The sequence below is a fragment of the Tachypleus tridentatus genome, chromosome 10 (assembly GCF_004210375.1).
Source record: "Tachypleus tridentatus isolate NWPU-2018 chromosome 10, ASM421037v1, whole genome shotgun sequence".
NCBI lineage: Eukaryota > Metazoa > Arthropoda > Merostomata > Xiphosura > Limulidae > Tachypleus > Tachypleus tridentatus.
This window is the reverse complement of record NC_134834.1, coordinates 154,831,539-154,858,900: the sequence shown is the minus strand read 5'-3', so window position 1 is coordinate 154,858,900 and position 27,362 is coordinate 154,831,539. Positions and strand designations below refer to the sequence as shown.

General features: G+C 33.2%; 1 protein-coding gene across 5 annotated transcripts in view; it reads left to right on the top strand.

Annotated features, from left to right (window-relative positions):
• LOC143230685 (protein phosphatase 1 regulatory subunit 14C-like) overlaps positions 1-27,362 on the top strand; it is a 71,728-nt gene that overhangs the window by 26,373 nt on the left and 17,993 nt on the right. For all 5 annotated transcript variants that reach the window (XM_076464671.1, XM_076464669.1, XM_076464668.1 and 2 more), the window contains one exon: positions 24,264-24,350. In XM_076464671.1, coding sequence (XP_076320786.1) covers positions 24,264-24,350 — 87 coding nt within the window. The remainder of the gene's footprint in view (positions 1-24,263; positions 24,351-27,362) is intronic.

Genomic DNA, 27,362 nt, shown 5'->3' with positions numbered 1-27,362 from the left:
TGTTCATGAGTGCCTGCAGAATATATTACAAAAGAGGAGACAATTATATCAAAGCTATGATTATGGAGACATAAAACCGATAATCCAGGGGGCAAATTCTCCGGCTCTATTGTGCATGTGATAGAGAAACTGACACTTTTTGGGAATATGAGTGACACGATCTTTTCTGATGACCGAAGAAGGTAGAAACGTTGTTCGCTCCTCTATATAAAATTTTTCTCAACCCAAACCAGCCGTTTTTACATATATATTTTTCTCTACAAGTGGGTTTTCTTGTCATAACTGATTATTTAGGATTCAACTGGAACCAAAAAATTCAAATGTAAACTTCACCGTTACCCGAGTTTCTGTTTTGGAAAGTGTGATGCTTTTCACAGAAACAGAAAATAGGAATACATGAAAGCTTAGTCATCAGGCAGAGCTTTGACCTATCTTCTTACTTTCAATAAAAGCAGACTAATTAATAGTGATCTCTGTGGATAACCGCTTTGAAAGGATAAACCCACGTAGCAAATTTGCTTATCACTTGTGATGGATTAGCGGTTAACTACAAGATTGTATATCGGTGGATTCGAAGTTTGATCCGCCATGCCAGTGAACACGCTCCGCACCTTAACCTATGGGAGCATTTTACGAGTAAAAGTCATTATGTGGTTCAAAGCCCATGTGATAGCGGTCACTGCTGACCCAGTGTTCAATAGTTAAAAATTAAGGACAGTTATAGTTTAAACGTAGGGGTCTCTGACATAGCCCTTAAGCATGTGTATGGCAAAAGATGGCGTTCAGATTTTAAACACCGTTTTTTTTTGTATGGTGTTGGGGGGGGGGGTGAAGATACATTTTAAATATTTGTATTCTAATATATGACATGCATAAAAGGATGAATTCAAGCGTTTAAAATATGTGGATCTCCTTACGTCGACCAAGAGTTAATAATACATAATAAAAAGTAAAACTCCACGATTTTACTTCGTTTTCTTCCTGTTTTCAGTTTGTCCTGACGACGACTATGACACGTTATCAACAGTTTGCAAAAACAAAATAATAAATAAATGAAAATGTGAAATTTACTATTTTATTGTGTACATATGAACTATGCAGTAGTTTTCTGTGTTTTGATCAGTTTGAGTAACGAACATATTTTGTCATTTTATTGTGTTTCTATCAGTTTCTGTTACTGCCCTCAAAATAACTGTGAAAATTGCACAAGAAGCTTGAAATAACATAGTGTTACACATGAAATGCGGTAAAGATTGCTTGCACATGTTTAACGTACACCATTGTTCAACATTTTCTGCACGTGTTGATGTCACGTGGTATTATGAAAAAAATATATATATATATATACGCGCACACACATATACATGTATGTATAAAGTAATAAAAGATTTTGAAAACCAAAACCATACAAAAGTCCCTACATAAGAAGACATGTCTTTTCAAGGAAACGTTTATCTGTAACAAATGTTGAATTCCTTTCATTTGCATGATTTAAGGTTTGTATTTTGTACGCTAAACCACCAGATATACACTGTTTATATTTGCCTTAGTTTTAATTTTATCTCCTGAAATATTAGGTTTTCCCTTACGACATATTTTCTATGATTGATAGATATAATGAAAATTACTGTTATTTATGGCTAGAAATTTTCGTATTATTCATTACCATGGAAGTTTTTTGGACATGTAAGAAAATTAAGAATCACTGTATGAAAATAGTCTGAGGTTTATTATTAAATTTCGTTTAACTGTAAAACATAATATTCATGTTATTAACTAAATGTCGTACTTCAACAGGAAATAATCTAGGACGTAAAATGAATAATTCGAGCATTTTCTCAGTAATGATGTTTAGCTTTACATAGTGTCAGTAGCATCAACACGGAATCACAGGTAGAATGAAAAAGTGATAGGCGTACGGAATGGGCCAAACAATACCAGGTAGTTGACACTAAACCTTTGTGATCGTAATCACATGACCGTAAGGTGCTCTTCCTGTTTTGAAGCATTATCTGGTAGTATTCTCTTATAGGTTTAACTGTGGTATCTTTCAGGAACACTTGCACAACGTGAAGGTATATAAATAGAAACTGCACTACAACAAAAACTACACCTACGGATAGAACATACAAACATTACTGTGCAACATATACGAGACCTGCATAACAGCAAAATTTCATTCATCCATGTGTAGTGCCTTAATAAGAAAGCGTGTTATGCTAATAGTACGTGTTGTACCGACAATACAACAACATCCAGATTAATAACTCTTGTTAATAACACGCTGTGTCCTGCAAGTTGTTTTAGCCACACGACACACTACTGTGCGTTTTGATCATAATTGGCATATTAATTAGTCCAGCAATACCGGGCTTAAAGTATAATGATAGATATCCATGCCATGCATAACATTGAATATTTCTTGCGTTTGGTGTTTTATCTGTTTACCTGCAGACATCTTCATATGCAGTACTATAACAGTAAAACTGAAAATGTTACCATATTTGTCCGATTGCTTATCCGTTTGAACTTGTTATCTGAGAGATTCATGTGAATTTCTAAGCCAAATTTAATCAAACTTGCCTTAAGTAATTTCTCGTATCCACTTGTGACAACAAATAGATACACGGACAACTTTGCTGCAACTATCTATTCATATATATATAATGTGACGCAACCGCTCATCATACGAGGGAGGGGGTTCCTGGGGACGAGTAGGGAAGGGTGAGATCCGGATGTTGACCTCTTTGTCACTCTGTTGGGTGTTTTAAGCAAACATGTCAGGTTTGGTGATGATTGGTTCAGCATTCATCAATTACAAACAGATACAACGTACAAGGAAGACATCGGGGGTAGAAGATCGGAATGTCCGTGTCACATTCCAGGGGTTTCTAAAGGTACATGCTAGTCTTGGTGATGGTCAGTCCAACGTTCGTCAGTTATAACTGAACACAATGCACAAATGGACTTTTGACAAATAATGGTTTAGACAGAACAGTTCATTAAACTTAGGCTGTGAAAGACACACATCCATATACATTGTTCGTTGCTGTTTTATGCAATAACATTGTATTGGTGTTCATTTTCCGATATTGTTGATTAAGATTAACTTCATTAAGAGAAACGTTTTTTTCTTCTTTTTTTTCCATTTGATGTCGGATGTATTTTTATTTTACTGTAGTTGTTGTATAGCATGCTCTTATTTTTAGATTACTTTTACACTTGCCATACTTTCAGTAGAGTACTATGTTGTATGTGTTTTTGTGACGTATGTACCATTTGGAACTGCCAAAGTTAATATGTCCCTAATAAAATATAAAATAAAAACGTAGCAATCCGTCTCAAAACACTGCTCTTCTATAGTTAAACGATATCCGCTTTGTGTTGTTCAGCCAGTTTCTGTACGACACTTCTGTTAAAACAATGATGGTTAAGTTCTCTAACATGATCGGTTATATCAGGGGTTTCTAAACTTTGCCATTCGACGGAACCCTTCAACATCTTCACTGTATTTGTGGACCACCTCCTGTTAATAATAGTTTTATCATGTGTAAGTAGTGTATCATATGCGTATTTTACTGTCTTTAGAGCTCAATTCTAGTTTTAAGAAAAGAACAACGAAAAGATATTTAAATATGAAAATTTTTTTAAAAAAATGGTTCAGACGAAGATCCGACTACACATTTATATTATTTCTATCCTTCGAGTTAACTGGAAGTCAAATCGCTTGTTTTTTGCGACCGGCAGACGACAGTTCCAGATAAACAACGTATTTAAATAATTCAGTTAATGTTAAATACAGTTATTAATTTGGTATCTATGTATATTAATATACTAGTTTTATAATGCCATCGTATTTTATTTTCGTTATTCTTTCAGTAAATGGTAACTTCACAAATTTGATTGTATTACTGTGGAGCCCCTTAAGTACTAGCGCGGCCTCCTAGGGAGATACTGATTAGTTTATAAGACCCTCCAGTATACACGAACATGTGTATTGGTAGAGAAGAGTTCTTACATAAGTTTGTTATTCGTTTAAATAGAAAGAATATGTTCATCTTACGATTTCTTTTAAATTGTGTTAAGTCATTTTGCGCTAACAAAGCACGGCTATCTAAACATGTTTTTTCTTGCATGTTTTTGTACACGAAAAATTTTGTAAATGATGTAATAAATCTGTCACAGTAACTACGTTAAAGCAATTATCATTAACGATGCTATATATCAAGCCCGCCCATGTCTCTCACAATACGGAAATTATACCACATTTTCTAAGAAATCTTCAAAAAGATTTAACATTCTTTAAGTTTAAAATATTTGTTAAATGATTTAGTTGTGGTATTTCCTGCCGGAAATCCGCATGTGTTTAAAATGACGCAGCTCTGTAGTTAAAAGCTTTTCGTTTTTTTAAGAGTAGGTTTTACGTCATTTGGTGATGCTATACAATGTAGAACATGTGTCTTCAGTTTAGCAGTTTTTTTTTTATAGTGAACAAAGGCCTTTTCATTTTACCATATCGCTTTAATTATGTCACTGTACTGTTATATGTATTCACATCATATTATGGTTTATATACTACAAGAATTATCGGTAAAGAGTTTGTATATACAGCCGGAGTGTGACACTTATAATTAGCGAAATAACTGTAGATGTAAATATTGCAAACAGTGTTCTAAAGGAAATGAAAGAAATACTGTTTACTTCAGACATAATTGGAAAAGTTTTGAGATTTCTCTTGCATTCCTATTATTTCTCCTGGATGAGGAACAGTTACATAAAAATGCGTCAAGTTTTTAGTTGTTTGATTGCTCCAGCTCTGTGATTAAGTTCCTTAATTCTTAACGAATTGATTTTATTAACTAAACAGACTCAAACAGAAGAGATGTGCTTCCTTTATTAAATAAGGGTATTCAGTATTTTTGCACTCTTTCTCGAGATGTTGGGTGGTAAGTTTACGGAGGTACAACGCTAAAATACGGATAGATTTCCCATTCTCCGTGATGGAAGAACATATCTAGTTCCTTGTGTAGCTTTGTGCTGAAATAACAAAAACGGTAGTCTTTCTTAAGTTTTTTTTTTTTTAAATGTGAACACTTTTCTGTTTTGACCATTTATTAAAAATAACTATATATTATTTAGCATGCGTAATTTGTTAAAACAAATAGTCTAGTCTGGTCTCTCTGGTGCTTGGGTATATTTATGTGTATACCCGGGAGGGTCAGGTACACTCGACCTCTTCCTCCTTCTATAACTTTGTTGGAGTGGCCAGATTAATATATATTTCGATTTAAATACAGAATATCATAAATTTAGTCTGGTCCTTTTCAGGACAATGTCCATTTATATTCTTCTTGATTTTTATTATTATTACTACTGTTATTATTATTTAATAAGTCTAGAACGAAGGTGGCCTGTTTTATTTTATCTATATTCTAATACTATTCTTATTTTAAATGATTTTGTCTTAATGATCTAATGTATAGATTTAACGGGGAAAGGTGTTTAGGTCTCTCTTCATCATATATACAATACCTGTCTAGTTCGCACACCAACTCATTTTTTCGACAATTTTTATCAAAATATTTTATTGTAAAATGTAGAAGTATATCTGGTATTATTTGTGTATTTGAGTAATTGTGCATGAACTTTGAGGAAGTGGTTTTAGGTACTCTGTATGCTGATGTAATTAGTGTATTCTGTAATGTTTGGAGTTTGGTTTGAATTTGATTTACATTTGCATTGATCCATGCAGGAGCTGCATAGTCTATTACAGGTCTAATGTGTGACTTGTATATTTTAATGATGTTTTCTGGTTTTGTTCCGTAGTTTTTACCAGTTAGACTCCTAGCATAGTTTATTCTTCGCCAAATATTACTTTTTTTATGTTATTTACATGTTTTATCCATGTAAGTTTCGAATCATATGTTAATCCTAAAAATTTTGCAGATGTAGCAGTCTGGAGGAGCTTTCCATTCATATAGACTTGGGGTTGAACTTTTTGGTATTTCGTAGATTTTGAAAATATTACTAGTTGCGTCTTCGCTGTATTTATTTTGATTCTATATTTTTCACAATATTCACATAATCTATTTAGTTGTGGTTGTAAGTTGGCGGCTGCTATTTCTGGTGTAGGGGCACTTTTCCAAATTGCTACATCGTCAGCGAATTGAGACGCGTATCCATGGTTTGGATCTTTTGGTGGCATATTACTTACATACATTTCCAAAAAATTTGATAACCAGCGAATAATTTCACACGGTAGTCCCATTTAATACATACGGAACCGAAGACCATTGTGTCATACAATGTCGAATGCTTTCTCGATAAGGAGGAAGCAGGCAACAGTGCATTCTTTATTATTAAAGCTGTTTATTATTGTTTCAGTTAACCTAATTAAGTGATCTGTTGTTTGTCTATATTTTCTAAATCCGTTTTGTTCTTCTGGTAATTTTGCATGTAGAGAGTCTATTGCTTACTATTCTTTCGAGAATTTTGCCTACACAGCTGGTCAGGCTGATCGGTCGATAATTGTTTGGTTTATTGTCTGGTTTTCCTTCTTTGTGGAACATTAAGATATTTGCTTGCTTCCAAGAAACTGGGATGTATTCAGGGTGTAGAGATAAATATTGCTAATAGGTGGTCAAATAATTTTGGAGTGCCTTTTTGAGAAGTATTGCTTGTATTCCATCATTTCCTGGTGCTTTGTTTTTTGTATTTTTGATTGCTTGTTCAAGTTCATTTAGTTTGATTGTTTTGGTGAGTAGTTGGGTATTGTAGTCATATGTTTTGTTTGTGTTGCTGTTTTTGATGTTGACTGGAAAGTGTGGTTTATATAATTCTATGTTATTTGTTACGTGGTTGTTTATTTTATTGTAGTAGTAGTTGTTCATGTCGGTATCATTGTGTGTTTTAAATGTGTTTTGTAGATAATGTTTGAAGGTTTCTGCTTTTTCTTTGTTGGTATGTGCTAAGGTGTTGTTATATTCCAGTGTTGGGTATTTTCTTGTGGCGGGTTCATTTGTGAATCTTTCCAAGTGTAGCCAGAACTTGCTGGGGTCAGTTGGTTCGTTTAGTTGAGAGCAGAAGTTGTCCTATGTTAAAACAAATGTTCCAGTTTTATTTACACATTGAATTTTCCGCTTGAAAAGAGAGAATCTGTGCGTCTTTATTACTGTTTTATTTTGACAAGGAATATCAACAGAAGTGATTTAATACTGAACAAGAGAAGCGACTATTTGTTACTTTCAGTGTTTGGGGTTTCACGCTGTTAATATTTAGCAGCCGAATTTACAAGTAAAAGCCTTTTGTATACATGTTATGTCTGATTTTTGAAACTTGACTAATTGTGCTGTTTTATTTCAGTTACATTTGTTTCAAGTTAGAATTGTAAAAGATATGAAAAACACATTAAGAAAAATTTTTATATGTTTTTTGGTCTTGGAGGTGGCTCACTGCTAGCATATAGGACCTGTCGATAAAGTGGTCGTCACTTTATCAGACTTATATCTGTGACCAGAAAACGATAGAAAAATGTGTGTAGATCAGAGTATGTCTGAATATAACAAGGTATTATATGTTGCTTTGAGCTCAAAATATGCATATTTATGCTAATACAAGTAAGAATACAAATGTTTTCAGTACAAAAATATCAAAAATTACATAAAGATGGTTCCATAATAATGAAACTATATTAATGAAATACGCAATAAGGTATCCACAGTGGTAAGTGAATTACGAACCAATCAGACATTTGATCAAACTTGTAGAGTGTTGGAGCACTCTGGTGGTTCGTCGGTAAGTCCGTGTTAGGGTTTACTTTCAATCACATAGCTGCCCCTAAAATGCGATATTTCTCAATAGCTCTGTGGAAGGGACAAGTAGAGCAGTTTCGTATAACCTGGCCGCATCTCAACCATCTTTTGTCTTGACAAATCGACAGTGCCAGTGGCCCAGCATGGCCAGGTGGTTAAGACACTCTCCTTGTAATCCGAGGGTCGCGGGTTCGAATTTCCGTCACACCAACCATGCTCGCCCTTTCACCCGTGGGGCGTTATAATGTAATGGTCAATCCCACTATTCGTTGGTAAAAGAGTAGTCCAAGAGTTGGCGGTGGGTGGTGATGACTAGTTGCGCGAAATTCAAAACAAACTAAGACAGTGCCAGCTTCATTTCGTAGTATAGTGTTCTCACTATATACTTACAAGTTTGTTGCCATATCGCTGGCCCTAGTTTTATTGTGTGTAATATCGCTGACAAAACATTATCCATCCCGCTCTGCAATATTCGTAACATTGTTTCTTCTAGCCGTGCAGTGCTAACTTAACAATTTATCAAAGCTATTTACCGCTGCTGCTGCTTAACAGATAATTGGGTAGCATAGCTATGACCAATATATGTCATACCGTACAGATCAATCACGTCTTGTAGTTTATCTTGGTGTAAGCTCACCAGAGCCTCAATGTTAATTACACTCGCCAAATCAAACTTGTTTCTATATGTGACACCTAGGGAGCTGTATAATACATTTGCACGTTTATAACCGTAGGATTTCCATATTGCACGTAAATAACAAAAGTAGCAGGCACTTAAGATTAACAGCCAACCACTTGTTTATTATTGAAACTTTTAAAAATACTATTACAAAAGAAGGACTTAGTAACAACTTCTAGTTCCTTATGTGAGCTTGTAAAACAAGGAATGAACAATCTATATTTTGTAAAGCAATCGCAACATGATCATTTTTGATAAAAATAAAAATAATGAAAAACAAGAAAATTGAAAACTGCCCATATTTCTGTTTGTGTCTTGGGAGAAAGTATCTTTGTACCAAATCCTGTGCAACTTGATTGACCTACACGAGTAGTTCATGAAAACCCAAACTTGAGCTTTTCTTACTAAAATAATTTATCAAAAGTCAGATATTCAAAAACTGTTTATATCTGTTTGGGACCTGTAAAAACTATCTTTGTACCAAATCCCACGTTAACTGTTCAAAATACGTTGGAACATTGTAAAAAAAATCCTAAAAATTATGATATTTGTGGCATCTTTCACCCTCTGTAATTACTAAAAACAGGTAAATCTACCATTTCTGATTGTCGGTATGTGTATGTGAAAGGTATTTTTTGTACTAAATCCCATGCAAATTGTTCAAAATGCAACCGAGTAATCCACCAAAAAATCCCAAATTATGTTTTTTGTGATGTATGCCTTACCCTCATAAAAAGACTTAGAAGGGCAGATCTAACTTTTCTGTATGTCAAATGTGTCAACTTTCATCTTGATTGCTGTAAATATGATCGCACAGTGCCCAAAATATAGATTTTGGATGTTGTTTTATCTTTGACCCCGTAAAATTCTTTAAAAAAGTTTTAAAAAATGCAAAAAGCAACTTCGCGTATTGGATAAAAGTATACACCTATCAAGTTTTAAGTTAGTGAAAGAATGGCGGTCGATTGAAGAGACATTCTAAGTAGTTAAGTGTAACATTCCAGCAGAATCACACAAGATCGTGATATTCACATTTAGTTTTGTGATAGCATTCGAAAAAAGTAACTAATCGGAAGCCTGTATATTATTATTATTATTATTTTAATCCTCTAGTCAAGACTACTTGTTATCGACTTAAAATGAACGGTGTTCTTAAGTAGAAAGGAATTTTTCAGCAAGTTTCATACTGAGATAAGGTCAAAGAACTCTCCTTGCGAGTAAAATTCAGCCACACCTTCCTACCGGTAACTAACCGCCTAGTTATGTCCACATGACTCACGGACATCGTTTCTTGCTTTATTACTTTAGTGTAGCGTGACGCTGAATTTCACGGTAGAAGAGCCCAGAGCTTGGGTGTGAACCGACAAAAGGATCTTCATCGCTTGTATGATCTAACGTTTGTTCTTACTTAGAACTTACGAAGTATAACATCCTAGGCAATGCATGATTACTTCTATTGATTAGTAGTAATAAATAGTGGCTTGTTGCTCAGGGACTTTTATCAAGACGTGGCAAACACGTATGACATCTGAAAAATCCAATGTGGCGTGGGAGAAGCGTGATGATTATATGCTGATAAATTAATACACATTTTTTTTTTGCATCGTGATGGTAGATCAACAAGGGTCCATTGCACGAAAAAATTAAAACACACGTTTTTATGTTTTCTGGTAAAGACGAGTGTAGCTTTATTACACCTAGACAGAGTTTAAAATGTTTTGAATAAATTGTTAAGAGGAGTAAATGACGTTATCACAATCATCTGATGTATAACTACTGTTACTCTTTGTCGTTGTAGTTTTGCTCTTTTATCTGTAGCATTATCATCTAGAAACTAAAATAAAACATAATTACCTATATTTTACGAAAAACAGTTAGACGTAAAGACACCTAAAAGTACCGTCACACCTAACATGCTCTCCCTTTCAGCCGTGGGGACATAACGTGACAGTCAATCCCACTATTCATTAGTAAAAGAGTAGCCCAAGAGTTGGCGGTGGGTGGTGATAACTAGCTGCCTTCCCTCTAGTTTTACACTGCGAAATTAGGGACTGCTAGCACAGATAACTCTCGTGTAGCTTTACACGAAATTCAAAACAAACCAAACCTAAAAGTGCTTCTCTTCAGCAAGTCCTTCGGTTACAGATCAATATTGCGAAGAGCCATGGTTGCGAATGGCCGATATTCCAAAAATCGAACGTAAAATCACGTATTGGCTGAGCATTAAGTCAGGTCATGCTACATTAGCGTATCGCCTGTCAAAACTTACGGTGCAAGTACTGCCACTCCTGCCCCAAAATATACCCTAACTTACATTTTGTTGGTAACTGAAATAAATACATTCTGCGAAATGAAGCGTGACCGAGAAAGAGGTAGAAAAGTGCAGTCGAGAATATTAAACGTAGGTATCATCCTTTATGAGCCAATCAAAATTAAGATAATTTATGAAACGAATTCATGATGCATTCATAGAATAACTGTTGGTAAAAATCACTTAGATTAGTGTGTTTTTGGTAACATTGAGCTCTAACAATGGCTTTTGTGTCATGAAGATTAGTAACAAAAGTATAAGGTAATGTTGTTAGTCTGTGCACTGAAAGTATAAAATCAAATGTAAAGACAACAATGCTGGAAAAATATTAATTTCATAGTATTGTCTCCATTGATTAAAGAGATATTTATTAAAATGAAAGTGATATAACAAAAAAATTAACTTAATTCAGAAATAATTTAAGCTTAAAATTGAATCAATATTTTCACTCTATTGCAGTTGGTTCTATAGTAGGTAATCCCACACTACTTCTGTGCTATAGGCTTACTATATAAACATTCCTTACACTTATGTAAGGCATAAGATAAGAACTTATGTTCTTAGATAAGTTACCTTTTATATCATACAAGTGCACAGTTATATATAAGTTATTAACCTATATATAAGGGTTAATAGATCCTTATATTAACAGGAGCCATGCGTTAATGTAATCTGTTCTATATATCCTAGAAACCTATTACAGTAGCCATCCTTTACTATAATCTGTTCTATATATTCTAGAAGCCTATTGCACCTTTTAATATAACCTGTTGTAGATAACAAGAGTTTCTTTTTATATAGAAAAGATTCTATATAAATCTTTTAAGATTTATTTGTGTATAAAATAAATGCATTTTAGCTTTCAAGACTCCACCTATTTCGAAAAATCAAATGTGATGAGACACATGCTGGGTTAGATAAAAAGAAGTGTATGTATAATGTTATATTAGGGGCATATGCTTATAACATTTTGATCTATATTTATAATCATTCCAGAGACCTTTGTTAACCCATAATGATAGCTTTATAATGTTTATAAGAATTATATCAAAGCTTTCTCATAGTATACCATTATTACTTTTATGGAAACAGAATGAAAAAGTTAAGAAGAAGAATAAAATTAAAGCAAACTTGATTTTAGTGATAGAAAAGTTTTGTAACATTGATGTGTCTTGGGGTTATTCTTGTGTTTTAAAATCCAACAAGATTTAACAGATTTTTAAACTGATTAGAGTAAGGTGCTAGTGGATGAACATTTTTGTTAAACTAGTAAAAGAAAGTATTGTAATTGCACTTTTGCATAAAGGAAACAAACCTGCAGCCATAAAATTAGGGTAAAAGTAACTAAGTAATGCTACTATAATCATACAATTATATTACTGCAAATAAAACCATTCAGTACAAAATTATAAGTTTTTAAAAGTTTGAAACTGTTTGTACCATAGATTCAATAATAAAAAATGTGTATGCAGATTTCTGTGTGAAAGCTAGATGTAGAAATACACTTGTATATGCATGCAAGCTTTGAAAGGAATCTCAAGAAGGAAAAATGATACTTGTAAATGTAGTTGTGTACTTACATACAGAAACAAGCACTGAAAAACAATGAGAAAAAATAGCAATAAAAACTTTTATAAAACAGCTGTGTTATTCAGTTTAAATCTGAGTGATGAACATATGATAACAAAAACAAATGCAAACTTGCAAAAAATATTGCTTGGCAATAAAACAATTAGCATATTTCATTGGATAGAAATACAAGTCTAAGCCTAATTTCTTTGCTGATTAAAAACTAATAAAATATGATTTTCATCACATGTAATTTATGTAATTATTATGATAACTCTTGAAAATAATTATGGGGAAGATATATATATATCAAAATACTTGTGATAATAAAAGAGAATATAAAGTAATTATGTGATAAAAAATAAGAGAAATTTATATCTAGATACAGTTGCATAACATCTTTTTTTTTTCAAGATTTTTCTTTCATTTTGTGACTAGACAAAAACATTATGTAAAACAATGTCTTTATTGTGTGATAAGAGGACATTGCATTCTTAGCTTGTTAGTGTATCCTGTTCAGGAAAGTGGCAGAGAGAGAATTGTTTATTTTTGCTACTGCCTGATAAATACTGGATACCAATTTGATATGGCAGAATGCCAGAACAGAAGTTATCAGTTACATTGTGGAGTGTTTATGGTTCAACAAACATAAAAACAACTTGACTTGGTCACTGATCTTTCTATCATCATGCTTCCTTGTAAAAATAGTGATTAAATTTGCCCATATTGTTCAAACAGCCATAAATAATTATTTATTATTTAGGAAATTTACATTGTACAGTCATTTTACCTAATGCAGCACACCAGGTATGTTCTTAGATAAGTTACCTTTTATATCATACAAGTGCACAGTTATCAAGTATAATAAACAGTAAACATCTGAACAAAAGCTAGTTATGTTACGGGTACACAATCTTTTGTGTTAAAAAAAAGTTTCTTTGGAGATTGCATACTTATTATAAATTGCTTAATACATGGTGTGGATATCCCAGTAACTTGTTACAGGAATTATCCTTTGGTGTAATCTGTTGTAGATAATACAGATACTTATCACAGGAACTATTTTTTAGCATAATCTGTTCTATATGTATTCCAAAAATCTATTACAGGAGTTGACATTTAGCATACTCTGTTCTGTATATATTTCAAACATCTATACAGGAGCCATGCATTAATATAATCTGTTCTATATATCCTAGAAACCTATTACAGTAGCCATCCTTTACTATAATCTGTTCTATATATTCTAGGAGCCTATTGCACCTTTTACTATAATCTGTTGTAGATAACAGATATACTTATCAAAGGAGCTGTTCATTAGTATAATCTGTTGTGTATAGTAGTAACAGAGATGCCAACCATTACGATTTTGGTGTATACATTACGACTATATGCTCATGCAGACAAATATTACGACTTGTTGCAACTCCCAAATTACTATATATTATATAGGCCTATACAATAAAGCAGGGGTTCCCAACCTTTTGGCACTCGCAACCCCTTACCTAAAAGTTTGAAACCCATGTGACCCCCTACTTAAGGCTTACTATCAGCAGCTTAATTTTTCTTTTATTTTCTGTGAAAGAGAGGGAAAGAAACATCTAAAAAAATATTTAAAAATTCTGTAATTATTTATTAGCAAATTAAATCACATTGGTCCAACCTGAATTCACAAAAAGAACATATATTTCTTAAAATAATATTAACATAGGTTTGAACAGCTATCCAACCCAGCTAGTGAGATGCCTGATGTTGAATTTCAGCAGCAAGCTTTGAAATTCGTGGCCGAGCGTTTGTTAGAGCCAATCTCATGTCATCTCCAACATCCAATCTGTTCCTATTCTTTGTTTTTATATTGACAAGAGTGGAAAATCCTGCCTCACACAAGTAGGTAGAAGCAAATGAAACAAGGACACGTAAAGCTATCATGATGACTTTGGAGTATGACTGATACATAGCGCACCAGGACTGAGTCACAGATTTCACCTTGAAGAGATCACGAACTGAAGAGTCGTTCCTTAGATCCAGAAATTCATCTTGATATCATCTGGGATGCTGGATACATCAAGTTCAGTACAAAATGGGTTCCTTACCAGGGCCTCCTGTTCCTGTGATAGCTCAGGGAAGTAATGCTCGACTTCCTTTTCTAGAGACTGAAGATGTTCGGTATTCTCATCCTTGAGGAACTGATCCAGTTGGATCTGAGACTCATCCGTCACTCCACAAAGTTTTTCAAACATAGCGATGTTTCCAAGATTGGTTTTCCAACGCCAGTTCTGCAGTTTGGAAACAATGGCCCAAAGACTATCTTGAAAAAGGAGAACATGTGTTTACCTTCCTTTAAGCTTCAAATTGAGCTTGTTCAGCTGGTCAAAATGTCGGCTAGGTAATGCTAACCCTTTTATTCCATGCTTCATCTTCAAAGTGAGCTACAAGATCTTTCCTTTCTTGAGTCTCCAGGAATAGCTTTATTTCATCTTTCATTTCAAAGACACGATTAATAACGTTTCCTTTCGACAACAAATGCACTGCTGTGTAGAAGAGTAGGACTTTGTGGTCAGCATTCATGTCTTTGCATAGTTCTTTGAATAGGCGAGTGCTTGAGTCTTCACATAATTTACAATTTTGATTACAGATTCAAGCACTTTCTGCAGAGAGGCAGGGAAAGTCTTACTGGCGAGAGCATATCGGTGAATCATGCAGTGGATGCCCTTTGCTTGAGGTGCTAGCTTCTTCACTCTCGACTGGAATCCTGATTTCGATCCCAGCATAGCCAGTGCCCCATCCGTACACGTTTTCCCATTGAAGATCTTCGTCTTGAAAAAAAGTTGAAACTTTTTTCATGACATCATCAGCTTTGTTGTGGTTTCAAGTGCACTGCAGAATAAGAATTCGTCTTTGATGTCACCTGAATAAATGTATCTCACGAAGACAAGCAACTGAGAACATGAACTTACATCTGTTGACTCGTCGAGCTGAAAGGAGAACAAAAAGGAACCCTTGATTTCAGTCAAAACCTGTTCCTTCACATCCATAGACATTTTAGAAATGAGCCTCTGTATAGTATTATTTGACAGGGATACTTGCTGCATCTTCTTTGCACTGGCTTCTCCAAGAATAAGATTTACTGCTTTCATCATGCAGGGTTTAAGAAGTGTTTCTCCAATCGTGTTAGGCTTATTTTTGTTTAGCAATTTCGAATGCAATCTCATATGAAGCTTCCACTACGGCTGCACTCTGCTGCTGAAACGACCCACTTCTATCGATTCTTTTGCTTTTAAGACACCGTTCATGCCGTTTGAAGAAATCCAAACCCTTCTTTGCGTGTTCTGGATGTTTCAAAACACACTGTGGTTTCTCGATGCCGTCGTTGGCGAGCACAATGGTGAAACAAATGTTGAGGTAGCATTCTGAGTATCTGCGTCGTTTAGCCATGGACACAACTCACCTCTACTGCTTACTTATCCCTTGTTAAAATAAAATAAAAATGTTGAATAATGAACGCTTTGGCAACTGTAGATCTTACACTGACTACTTTTGGGGGGTGCAGGTACAGTAATGATGGGGTAAGTATTGGGAGGGAAGGGAGCGTGGCCAGTCGCGCGATTCGTCATCCACCAATCAGCAGCGGACATGTGACTCACGTGCCGACAGCGAGCACACACACACTTAATCACAGCTAAACAGACACACAAGCATACGTACATGCGCGTGCACTCACATACTCGCTACTCACTAGTACACACATACATACAGTTGCAGACACATACACATTCACTCACAGGCACTCATACATACACCCATAATATCACCTAATGACATTGAACTAACGTAGCACACGTTTTGCTTTGCACCGAAACAAAAAAAAAATGTAAGAGCATGAAAATGTAATTCATGAAATAAAATTAATGTTATCCCAAGCTACTTCTAACAAGGCTTCGCGACCCCCCAGGGGTCGCGACCCACCGGTTGGGAACCCCTGCAATAAAGTGATAACTTGTTCCCCAAGGGCTTGAAAGGGGTGAAAAGAAAATTTCTATTGAGATACAAATAAATTTTGACAATAAATAAAAGACATAGTCCACATGGCTACTTGTGATAATCATGTTTGTGCTTGAAATAATAAAAAATATTTGTATCTCCGACGTCTACGAATAGTTTGAGTGCGGTGCTTCTCCGTACTGGGTACGTGGGGGAATCCATAGTTACGTCATCCGTGCTTGTCACCCAATCAGCGCTTGCGTAAATGGATATTTCTCGTTTTATAAGGCGGCATAGAAACACCAATGTGATCGTTCAGAGATGGAAAAAAAGAGGCCTCGTTCATCAGATTGTTTTGCTTCTGGCAAATCTAAAAGGATTAAAACTGAATCAAAAATTTAGAAAAGAGTATAGTGCAAAATATCCGGTCATTGCATCAAAAGTCAGTGACAGTCATGCGTTTTGTACAGTTTGTCATATCGATTTTTCTGTGGCGCATGGTGGGATAAACGACTGTTTCAGACATACAAAATCGGTATCTCACCAACAAAAGGCTGAGGCGAAGACAAAAACGATGCAGATAACGGCATTTATGAGTAAGAATTTCAAAAGAATTTTTTAATTTATTTATTAAATACACAAAACACAGTCATAAATGAGCAATCTATAGCAGTAATAAATAATAATAGTTATAATAATAATAATATACAGCTCAGAGACATTGGTCAGGTCTAGTAGCCACAAATTATAAAGGGTTCTGTATACAATCATTATGCTCAGTCATTTGAAATAGTTGGCATCTCTGTAGTAATACCTATATTATATAAACCTATTACAGGAGTTGTTTCTTAGTATAATCAGTTGTATACAACTCGAATACTTATCATATGAGCTGTCCTTTAGTGTAACCTGTTTTATATCTCCCAAATATTTATTACTGGAGCCATCCTTCAGCATAATCTGTTCCATATATATATCCATTTAGTATTATCTGTTGTAGATAAAAAGAAATATCTATTGCAGCAGTTATCTTTCAATATAATATGTTGTAGATAACACAGACACCTATTACATGAACTATCCTTTTGTATAAGCTATTGTATATTGTAATGGATTTATTGTTGTACGTTTTTTTTTATTACCTATGCTTATTTCCATGTACAGGGTGTTTGGAAAGTCACTGTGCACTTATATTTATTAACAGACAAAACTGCACAGTGACTTTCGGAACACCCTGTAGTTTTCTTTTTTTGCAAGTGACATATACTCTTGGCTATGTATTGTGCAAGTTCTGCCTGTTTTCGAAATTTGTAGAACATTCTTGAGTGTAAAAATCAACAATATTTGTTTTATAAAAAATGCACTAGAAAATTGTTAAAACCTTGAGAAACTGGTGAGTCTTGTTAAAGCAGTTAGCTCAGATTCAATGGAAGAAGAATATTATTGGACAGCTATAGTCAGTGTGCTATAGGCCTCAGAAGCTGTAATTGTGATTAACACCTATTAATCGGAAAACTACAGAATTGGACCAGGCATCTTTGTAGAGTTTAAACTTTACGAACAGTTTAACTTCAGTGAATTTACTTTGGACATAGTGTTGCAATTAGGACATAGGTATTGTCATTGGCAAAAGCTTACTGATATTTCAAGCTAACCAGCCATCAAAAGAGATGTACAAGAGTATCAACAAGGAATGAATTTGCTTTCTGTAAATGTCAATAAAAGACTCAGTTTTAGACCAGATAGAAGACTCAGTGTAGTTTGTAAAACTCTTTGATATAAACCATCATTTATAATAACTATTATAAAATGTGTTGTTTTTGTTTATGTATTATAACATATTTATGTTAAACAAGAAAACTGTATGTATCAATCTTGTTGGCAAATATTGTAAATATGATACATACTAACATTTAATTAACTTCTAAAATTCAAACTTCCAGTTACTTGAAACAGTAATACAGTAGCATACATAACATACTAAATCAGAGACTCATCTGAAATAAATTAAAATGCATAGCAATGTATCCCAGACACCTATTTATAGAAGTCATCCCTCGAATTAATATTTTAAAATGTTTCTTGACTGGTATAAATTTTGAAGGAAGGCACAAATAGACAAACCATTGTAAAAAAAAATTTACCATGTTTCACTGACTGTGTACCTTGAGGAAAGATTTTACTATGACTTAACTGAGTGTAACCTTTGAGGATGGTTTTATCATTGTTTGACAAGATGTGACACATGGTAAATTTTTTTTACAATGGTTTGTCTGTTTGTGCCTTCCTTCAAAATTTATGCCAGTCAAGAAACATTTTAAAAGATTAATTTGAGGGATGACTTCTATAAATAGGTGTCTGGGATATATTGCTATGTAGAAGGGACATATCCTGTCAAACAATGATAATAGCCTTCTTCAGATGATGCATTTTATAATTATCTATTGAATTCCTTCCTAAAAGATCACACCTAGCCTAAAATAAACTGTAATAAAATCCTTTCTCAAAGGACACATTGCTCAAACAATTATTAAAACTCCTTCAAAGAATGTCACTAATCAAAGCTTTTTAAAAACTTTACTCCAAATACATTTTCAATAAAACTATAGTGTTAAAACTTTTTAATCCTGTTAACTCATTTCAAAGAAAAAAGGTTAGAGAGACACTTTGGATGAAATCATTCTTAAAACATTTGTTTAAAGGAAATGCTCAGTATAATCTTGGAAAAATAACTTTCATAAAGGTCACCTAGTTAAACCATAATAAATACCAATTACAAAGAATTTATTTAGCTAAACTATTGGAATAACTCTTTGAAAGGGATCATCTAATCTTTCAACAAAAACTCATTCAAATAAAACATTTTTTTAAACTTTTGAATTTATCAAATCTTCATTAATATTAAAATTTATTTAAAGAAATTACCATGTTCCTGTTTTGGGGACAAAATGAATATAAATATATTAATATTCGTTTCAAAATTATTTTAATTATATACTTACCGTATCATGTGCCCATTTGTATGGATTATATTTAAATACCATTTCCAAACTTCATGTTTGCTAAATAATTTCAAACTGCTAAATAATTAGATCTTATTACTAGAAAACTTTAGAACTTTCTTTATATAACACTGTAAAAAACACTTTGGTTGTCAATTATCAAAAGAAATTTCTAAGAGTTTTCTAGTAATAAGATCTAATTATTTAGCAGTTCATTACTCCTGTGCAGTAGTGTATCTGAAAAGAAAACAAGTTGTTCAAAAATTCTTAATACAATTATGCTTACAAGTGTTGAATTGTTTACTATGAGATTCAGGAAATGTACATTATAAAAAATCTCTTCCCTTATGTCTGTTAGTTCTTTTTTGAAAATCATTGTTCTTGCCTTTCATAGTGGTCATTATCACACACTTAGTTTTGTAAGTCATACAAGGACACTGGCAGTACCTCAGTTTTTTCAGAACAACTTCATTTATACCAGAAGTACTTGTGTTTTTCTCTGGAAAAAGTCATTTACACTGATCTCTCCTTTTCAGTAACAGATACCTAATTAGAAGCAATAAACCAAATGAACATTGTTGTATGTTCTGTTTGACTTCTGTCTGGAGTACAGTAAATTTAACAAATCTATCAGCATTTGACATGAGTTTGGTTGTTATACAGCAACAGAGTCAGCTCATTTTATATATGTTGACTGGTAGTTCTTCTAAAGTATTCTTTTGTGACATAGCAAAATATTTAACTAATTTAGATTTCCTTTTCTGTGTGTGAAGAGTGTTCACAAAGAACAATATCACAAACTCTTATCAAGATAGTAAATAAGTATAAGATGCAGCTTAACACTTTTCCAAGAATATTTCTACTCTTCACATTTCTGTTTGAAAAGAAATATATAGTTTTGTAAAATTACTGTTGCATATTACAACAGTCAAACTTACTGAATATTTTTAAAATGTTTAGCTACAGGTTTTGAGGATATTGGTATTATGCACAGTTTTGAAAAAACAAGAACATTATATTCTATAGGAAAAGAAATGTTAACACTTCACCTCTGATATTATGAACTGCAGAAACCTTGGCGAACAGATGCGTGTATAAAATTATTTTGCCTGTTTACTACTGTTGACCCTGTTTATGGCTATATTATATAGTAGTTTTTAACTAACACATAATACTGTTTTTTATCTAAAAGAAGAATATGTTCAGGAATATTTTCAAATGTTTCCACATAGATCTGCTGTTTTTAGTTAATATACTAAAAAAAACAAGAGGTGGGCTGTTGTGAACTTGCTTAACCCATCACTGTGGAACCAAGATTACATATTACAGTAGTAATTCAAGAGGGCTTGCACTCATTGACCAGACTTCTGTATTGGTTCTTTTTTGGTTTGTGTATTATATGTAAGTGAAAGAGTAGTTTTGGTGTTTGTCCTTGAACATGTTATTAAAATGATTACCAGTATAAGTAATCTAGAATAGTGGAGTAACACAAGGACTGTGGTCTGTCAAAAATTTCTGTGAGCAAATCCTTTCAAATATTCCTTGTTGCAGATTTTTAAACTTGTCTCAGTTATCTCAAATCACCATTATATCTCAGACCCCAACAATGCTACTAAGCCTAATTTTATGATAATCTTCCTTCAGCATTTTATTTATCAGAAAAAATTAGAGAGGTGCTCTTTTCTCCAGTTTGAAAATTTTTTTCTCATTTCGCAGTTGCTAGAAAAAGTGTATCATCTTAATTCTATCCATAATTTTTTTTAGTCCCTATCCTGTTGACATACCAAGGGTCTATCAGTATGTATTACTGATTATGCCCTTCAGGTGCAGTTGGCAACCCTGCATAACTGAGCCAGCAACCTTGGTCTAATGAACATGTGGTTTGCTAGCTAATCTTGAGATGAATATAATTACATCTAATATTTCATATGGCCAAAGCTGTCATAACAGAATACATTGATAGTAGTGATTGATATGTGGCATACAAAACTCTGTAATTTATAATAAAAACTAATGATGTACTTGGTAGCTTTACAGAAAAGTAATTCTGTATAACACATCAATATACTAATGGTAGATGTCAAAGAAGGTCTCCTTTTCTATGCTTTATTAATCTGCATAGTAAAATAAAATTGTTGCCTGGATATGAAATCATAGGGACTATGCAATTAATCTGGAAGTGAATAGGGTTAGGCTGTTAGTATCTTTCTGAACCTCTTGTGTTATGTGTTGAACTTGCATTCTAATAAGACTTCTTTGTTAAGCCTTTTAATATTCTTGGTAGAGTTCTACATTTATTTTTCATAAGTGAAGACATATATTGTATTTGAAATAACTTGGATTCAATCTAGAACATTAAATTTTTACTTTACTTTAGCCTGTTATCAGTTTGTTGTTTTCCTCCTTTAGACATTTGTAGTTATAATTAAAATCAGTGATAACATCATTTTTATTCTTCATTTTACAATATATTGCCTTGCATTTTTTCCATAAGTTTATATTGCTTTTATATTTCTATTAGTCAATATGCATTGGAGCATTAGAAGTTGTATATTTTACTTTTTCTCTGTAGATCTTAGAGAAACGTCTGAGTAATAGATCTGAACTATGACTTACTAAGGGATATGTTAGTGTATGTGTTAACTAACTTCATATTTCATTTTGTTATCAAACAAATCTAATAAATTGTAGACTAAATAGTTTTTACAAAATTTGATAAATGAGTAAATGTTTTAGTGTTAGAATTATAAATTAAAAATGTAACAGTATTCTGACCAAAGAGGGTTCCAAGGTCATATGAGCAAGATAAGTATATAGTGGTTAGATATTCTTTGTCATGCATTTTTATTATGTTTATCTAGATGTTATCTAAGTTGGGATAAATTTCCTCACTTGATATAAATAATCATCTCTGAATTGATTAGTTTTCTCTGACTGGCTTTACAGTATACTGCTATTCTACAACTGCCACTTAACTGTGGTGTTTGACTGGCCTTAAAGTGCTAGTTGTTTTCTTCAACTAATTGGGCCTTTGACTAAATAGCACACTATTCCTTCATCTGTATGTGCCTCTTATTAGTTGGACAGTATAATAATTTCATTAAATTATATGTACCTCTAATTGCCTTAACTATATGTATATATAGTCTTATGCTTCATATGTATGTTCTTCTTACAGCTCTTTGCTTACTGTGAATTTTTTTAACCATTCCCAAACTTCAGTCATAGATTAGAATAATAAAAGATTTGATATATCAAGAATGTTGGTTTCATTACATTAAATTTGAATTCAACATTTTAAGAAAATGTGTGCAATGATTATTTGGTGTATGATAAAAATAGTGCTTGTACTACTCATTGAATGAAGCTCTTATGCTATAGTTAAATGAAATACATAATGATAGGATATAAGACAAGTGTACCTGAATGGCTTCAAACAGCTTAATAAAATAAAGCAATAACCTGCATTATTATCTGTAGTTTATTTTCAGTTTTACTTAAAAATTGGATTACTTTAATTAAGTAATGAGGAAGGAAAAATTCTACACCTTTTTTATATTTTGTTCTTGATTTGTTAGCTGGTTTTTAGATTCTAAGTTTGAAATTTTCTGTGGAACTCATTAAATTGAACATTATAGTGCATAACGGATGGAACTTGATTATTCACAAAACTAGGCTGTTGGTAATATGGGAACTTGTATTAGTCAGCAGTGTTTTGTTAGAAAGGTTATGAAGCAGATTGATGCAATTATTAATATATAAAAAATAAGGCTAGACTTTACAATATTCAGAACTAATTCTCATCATATAGATGTTAGTTGCAATGTTTTATCTTTAGGTACATATACTTTTACACATTTTTCTCATTTACAGGTAGCTTAAATTTCATCAACCTTCACATTGTAAGGTACGGATGGGAAACAAAATACTTTTTTGTTAAAAGGAATATTAAAGATTACCTGTTACTTATTTAAGCCATCATCATTTGTAAGAGGTATAACAAAGCTTTTACATCTACATGTACTAACCTTTGTACACGTCATCCCTACAAGATAAAACCCCTTATATCTACATGAACTAACATTTGTACAAGTCATCCCTACAAGATAAAACCACTTATATCTACGAGTACTAACCTTTGTTCAAAATATCCCTACAAGATAAGACAAAATATCTACATGAGGTCGTCCCTACAAGGTAAAACAAACATACTTGTACAAGTCATCCCTACAAGATAAAACAAAACCCCTTATATCTATATATACTAACCTTTGTACAAGTCATCCCTACAAGAAGAAACAAAGCTCCTTACATCTACATGTGCCAACTTTTGTAAAAGTCATCCCTACAAGATAAAACAAATCCCCATATGTGTACTAACTTTTATACAAGTTATATGTACAAGGTACAAGAAACTTCTTTGTATACTAATTGTACACAAATTAGTTATATAAAATATTAGAAAGCTCCTTACATCTACATAGGATGTTAAAGCAAGCTGTGTAAAAATTTATGAACTTTTGATCAAAAGTAATCATACTGTGGTATTGTTTTGTGTTTGAGATTATTCAAGTTAGAATAAAGCTACTTTTCAGATATACAAGAGCATACTTCATTCTTTGTGTACATGTATGTGTGCATACATGTTTAGCAACATGCTGTTTTTCTTGAACCACACAGCAAAAAAAAGCAAATAAGGTTTTGTATTAGCTCAACACATGCAGTATTATGTGACTCTCTGTCATAAAATATTGAGAATTCTGTAAGTTAAGAAGTTTGTATCACTTCAGAATGAAGATTTGAATATTAGTCTTATTGTTGTATGTAGAATGTTCTCAAGCTATATTTTTGTAAATTTTATTTCCTGTTTTATTGAATTTCTGGGAAATTACTTCATATCTTTCTTGCAGGATGACTCTGACAGCCATAATGTAGAGATTGATTTGGATGAAGTTCTGGATATGGATACAGATATCACCAGAAGACAATGGCTTAGGGTGCGTAGTACTTGTGTGAAACATTTTAATAAGCTATTAAATGTTTTGAAAAACATATCTTAATTACACAGTGTTAATTCTGTTAACAGGAAACATTCTTATATTGAGGTTAAGTGCATTATCCTAAGATAACTTGTAAGCCTCACCACGTTACATCACACATAGCTACATCTAATTTTGCTTTATCTGATGACCATGCATCCTGGCAAAAATCCTGTAGTATAATTTCCGTTGAAAAAAAGCTCCACCACAAGGCTGGCATTTCCAAAGGATGCTATTTGACCAGTATGCTTTCATTAGGCTGATATATGAAAAGGATCATTTTCAGTGCAAATTCCAAAAGTTTAATAGTGTGAATATCTATTTCATTCTTCAGCTGCTTGAAGTATAAAACATTTGAAGGGAAGCTATAACTGGAAACTTTTCTTGGTGAACTCATACCCCATTGGCCTTGCTTTCAAATGGAGACCCTTCTTGATTATGTTCTGTACCATTTTCTAAGACGTGGACAACTTTTGTTTTTGTAGATTCTCCTCTGTTGTACCATATTTTGCTTACAATGGCTGAGATACGAGTTATTACAGGTCTCTTTTAGGATGGTTGTGATATCTCCAGTTGGTCCATTTTCTATTGTTTTTCAATGCCATTTAGTACAAGAGATATATTCATCTTGGAAATTTTAATTCCCCAATCTGAGCACATCTTCATGATTTGAGTGTATGAATAAATAAATACTTTATTTATAAATTTATTTATAAATAAATACTCCAAAGAGCTATTACATTCTCCTCATCAAAGCAATCAATTTTTTGTGGCACTACACTACTTAAAAGATACCATGTAATATCAGAATGCAAAGTGTATTTCTGATACATTCTTTTCCACTGTAATGTATTATTGACTGTGGTTGTCACATGACTTGAGTTATATTTTAAAGGTCGCTTCAATATAGTATGCTCACCCCTCTTCACACTGTATTATATTTGTTCTTATCAAAGAAAGTATCTGCCTACCCTGTGAAAATTATTGTACAAAATTCTGTGTCAAATATGGGGTATGATATAAATTTTCAACTTGCAAGAAGAAATAGATTGCCTAAAGTGTGGTATATTATATAATTACTTTTCAATAAATATGCATACAAGAGTTTGTATGTTTTATATGATAATGAGAACTTATAATCTGTAGAAATTTCTTAAACATTAATTCAGAAATGCTACTCATTGTTTAGCACCATAAAAAGCTATTACCTCAAGCACATTGCCTGTGAATTCCTGCATGTGCCAAAAGCTTTGAACAATGTTTTCAACTCTACATATGTCAATGTGTATTGTGCCAGTATATGATGTATATAACCCTGCAATAACAGGGGTGAAGCATCCTCCATGCACACTGCTTGTTTTCATACATGTTTTTTTTTATAAGATTTATCAGAATTTTTGCTCTTATAACCTTTTTGTCACTGTTCATCATGAAGCCCCTGGTTTCTTAATTTTTATGAGTGTCTGAGATAATGATACAAATTTTAAACTAATTAGTTAGAATTTTATTTGAATATATTTTTAAATTTTTGTTTTAGGTTGACTGTGTGCTTTTGATGACGTATATCTCATTATCTGCTCATTGTTTAATCTGGCATATGGCTTCATCTTGTACTTTTCAAGGTCTTCAATAAGCCTATGATTCATTGTCGTGCCTGGTTTATTTTCATTATAATGCAAAACATAAACCAAACCCAAAAACAAGAGACCACTACAACATGAGTTTCGTAGTTTTACTGGACTATGCATTTATGTTCTCAAGTTCCTGTCATCCCCTGACATTTTCAAGTCCTTTGTAGAAGTCATCCAGTAATATAATGATGACTGCAGACATTCTGATGGTCAGTGATATTAATTGTCACTGTACATCATGTGGTTAGTTACATTCTGCTCTTGTATCCAGCATTCCTAGATTCCTGTTTCTGTTGCTTTAGGTAAGCGTGCCCCATCTTGTGTTCCATAATTGTTTTTTCCACATTTGCTTTTACTTCTTAGTTTCTCTTCATGAGGTGGATCAGACAGTCCCATTTATTGCCCTGCTTGGATTCTACAGGTATGTCTTTCTTCAGTAATTCATTGCTAAACCTTGAGTCCCCTTGTTGCATGAGCCTCTTTCACCACATTTCTTTCTTTCAGTTTCAGGATCCATACTTTTCTTTCTCTCTATTTCCTTGTTTTTATCTTTTACCCATCAAATGTGTTAATTTTCATTTGAAGGTTTTTCTTCACTACCATATCAGCTTTAATGGGGCAGCTTGCACATAACAATTTTCTACCTTATCCTTGATTTTCTTCCATTTGTTATAGTTACCTTCTTTTTGCCTTAATCCCTTCTAAACAACCTATGTATTGCATCTTTTCTGTATGATGTCTTTTTGATGGTATTTATTATATATTTTCTCTTGATATAATGAAGGTCTTCAGTAATCATTTTTACTCAATTAGTTGTTTTTTTTTCTCTTGGAACAAGGGGTTCCCCTTAGTTTCCTCATCATGTAGGCCTTGTGGGGTTGCCTCCATCTTTTTACTATTCATTATTCCTCTTCTTGTAGAGCTTGGCTGACTTGGGTCTTAGAGGCAGGTCATTTCTGGAGCCACCCCTTGGCTTCAATCCTTTGGAAACTCTACTCTCCTACTTTTTGCACTGGTAACTTCATTTTACTACATTTTATCATGTTCCTTAGGTTCTTTCTCAAAAGTTTTTCCTATACTTCTACTTTCCATCTCATCTGTTGGAACTGCCATAGATAGTTCTTAATCTCTGCTGTAGGGTTTTACTTCTGTCTTTTTATTGTTCACATGTAGATGGAAAATTATAGGCCAATGACCCAATTTTGATCTTTTCTTGATTACCAATGGGTAGTTTCTCATTCTCCAATGGATTTTCTCCCGAGTAGTGGATGAACAAATCTGGGTCTCAACACTTGCTACACATTTTGATTTGCCTGCCTTCGTATTGCTTCCATTTCAT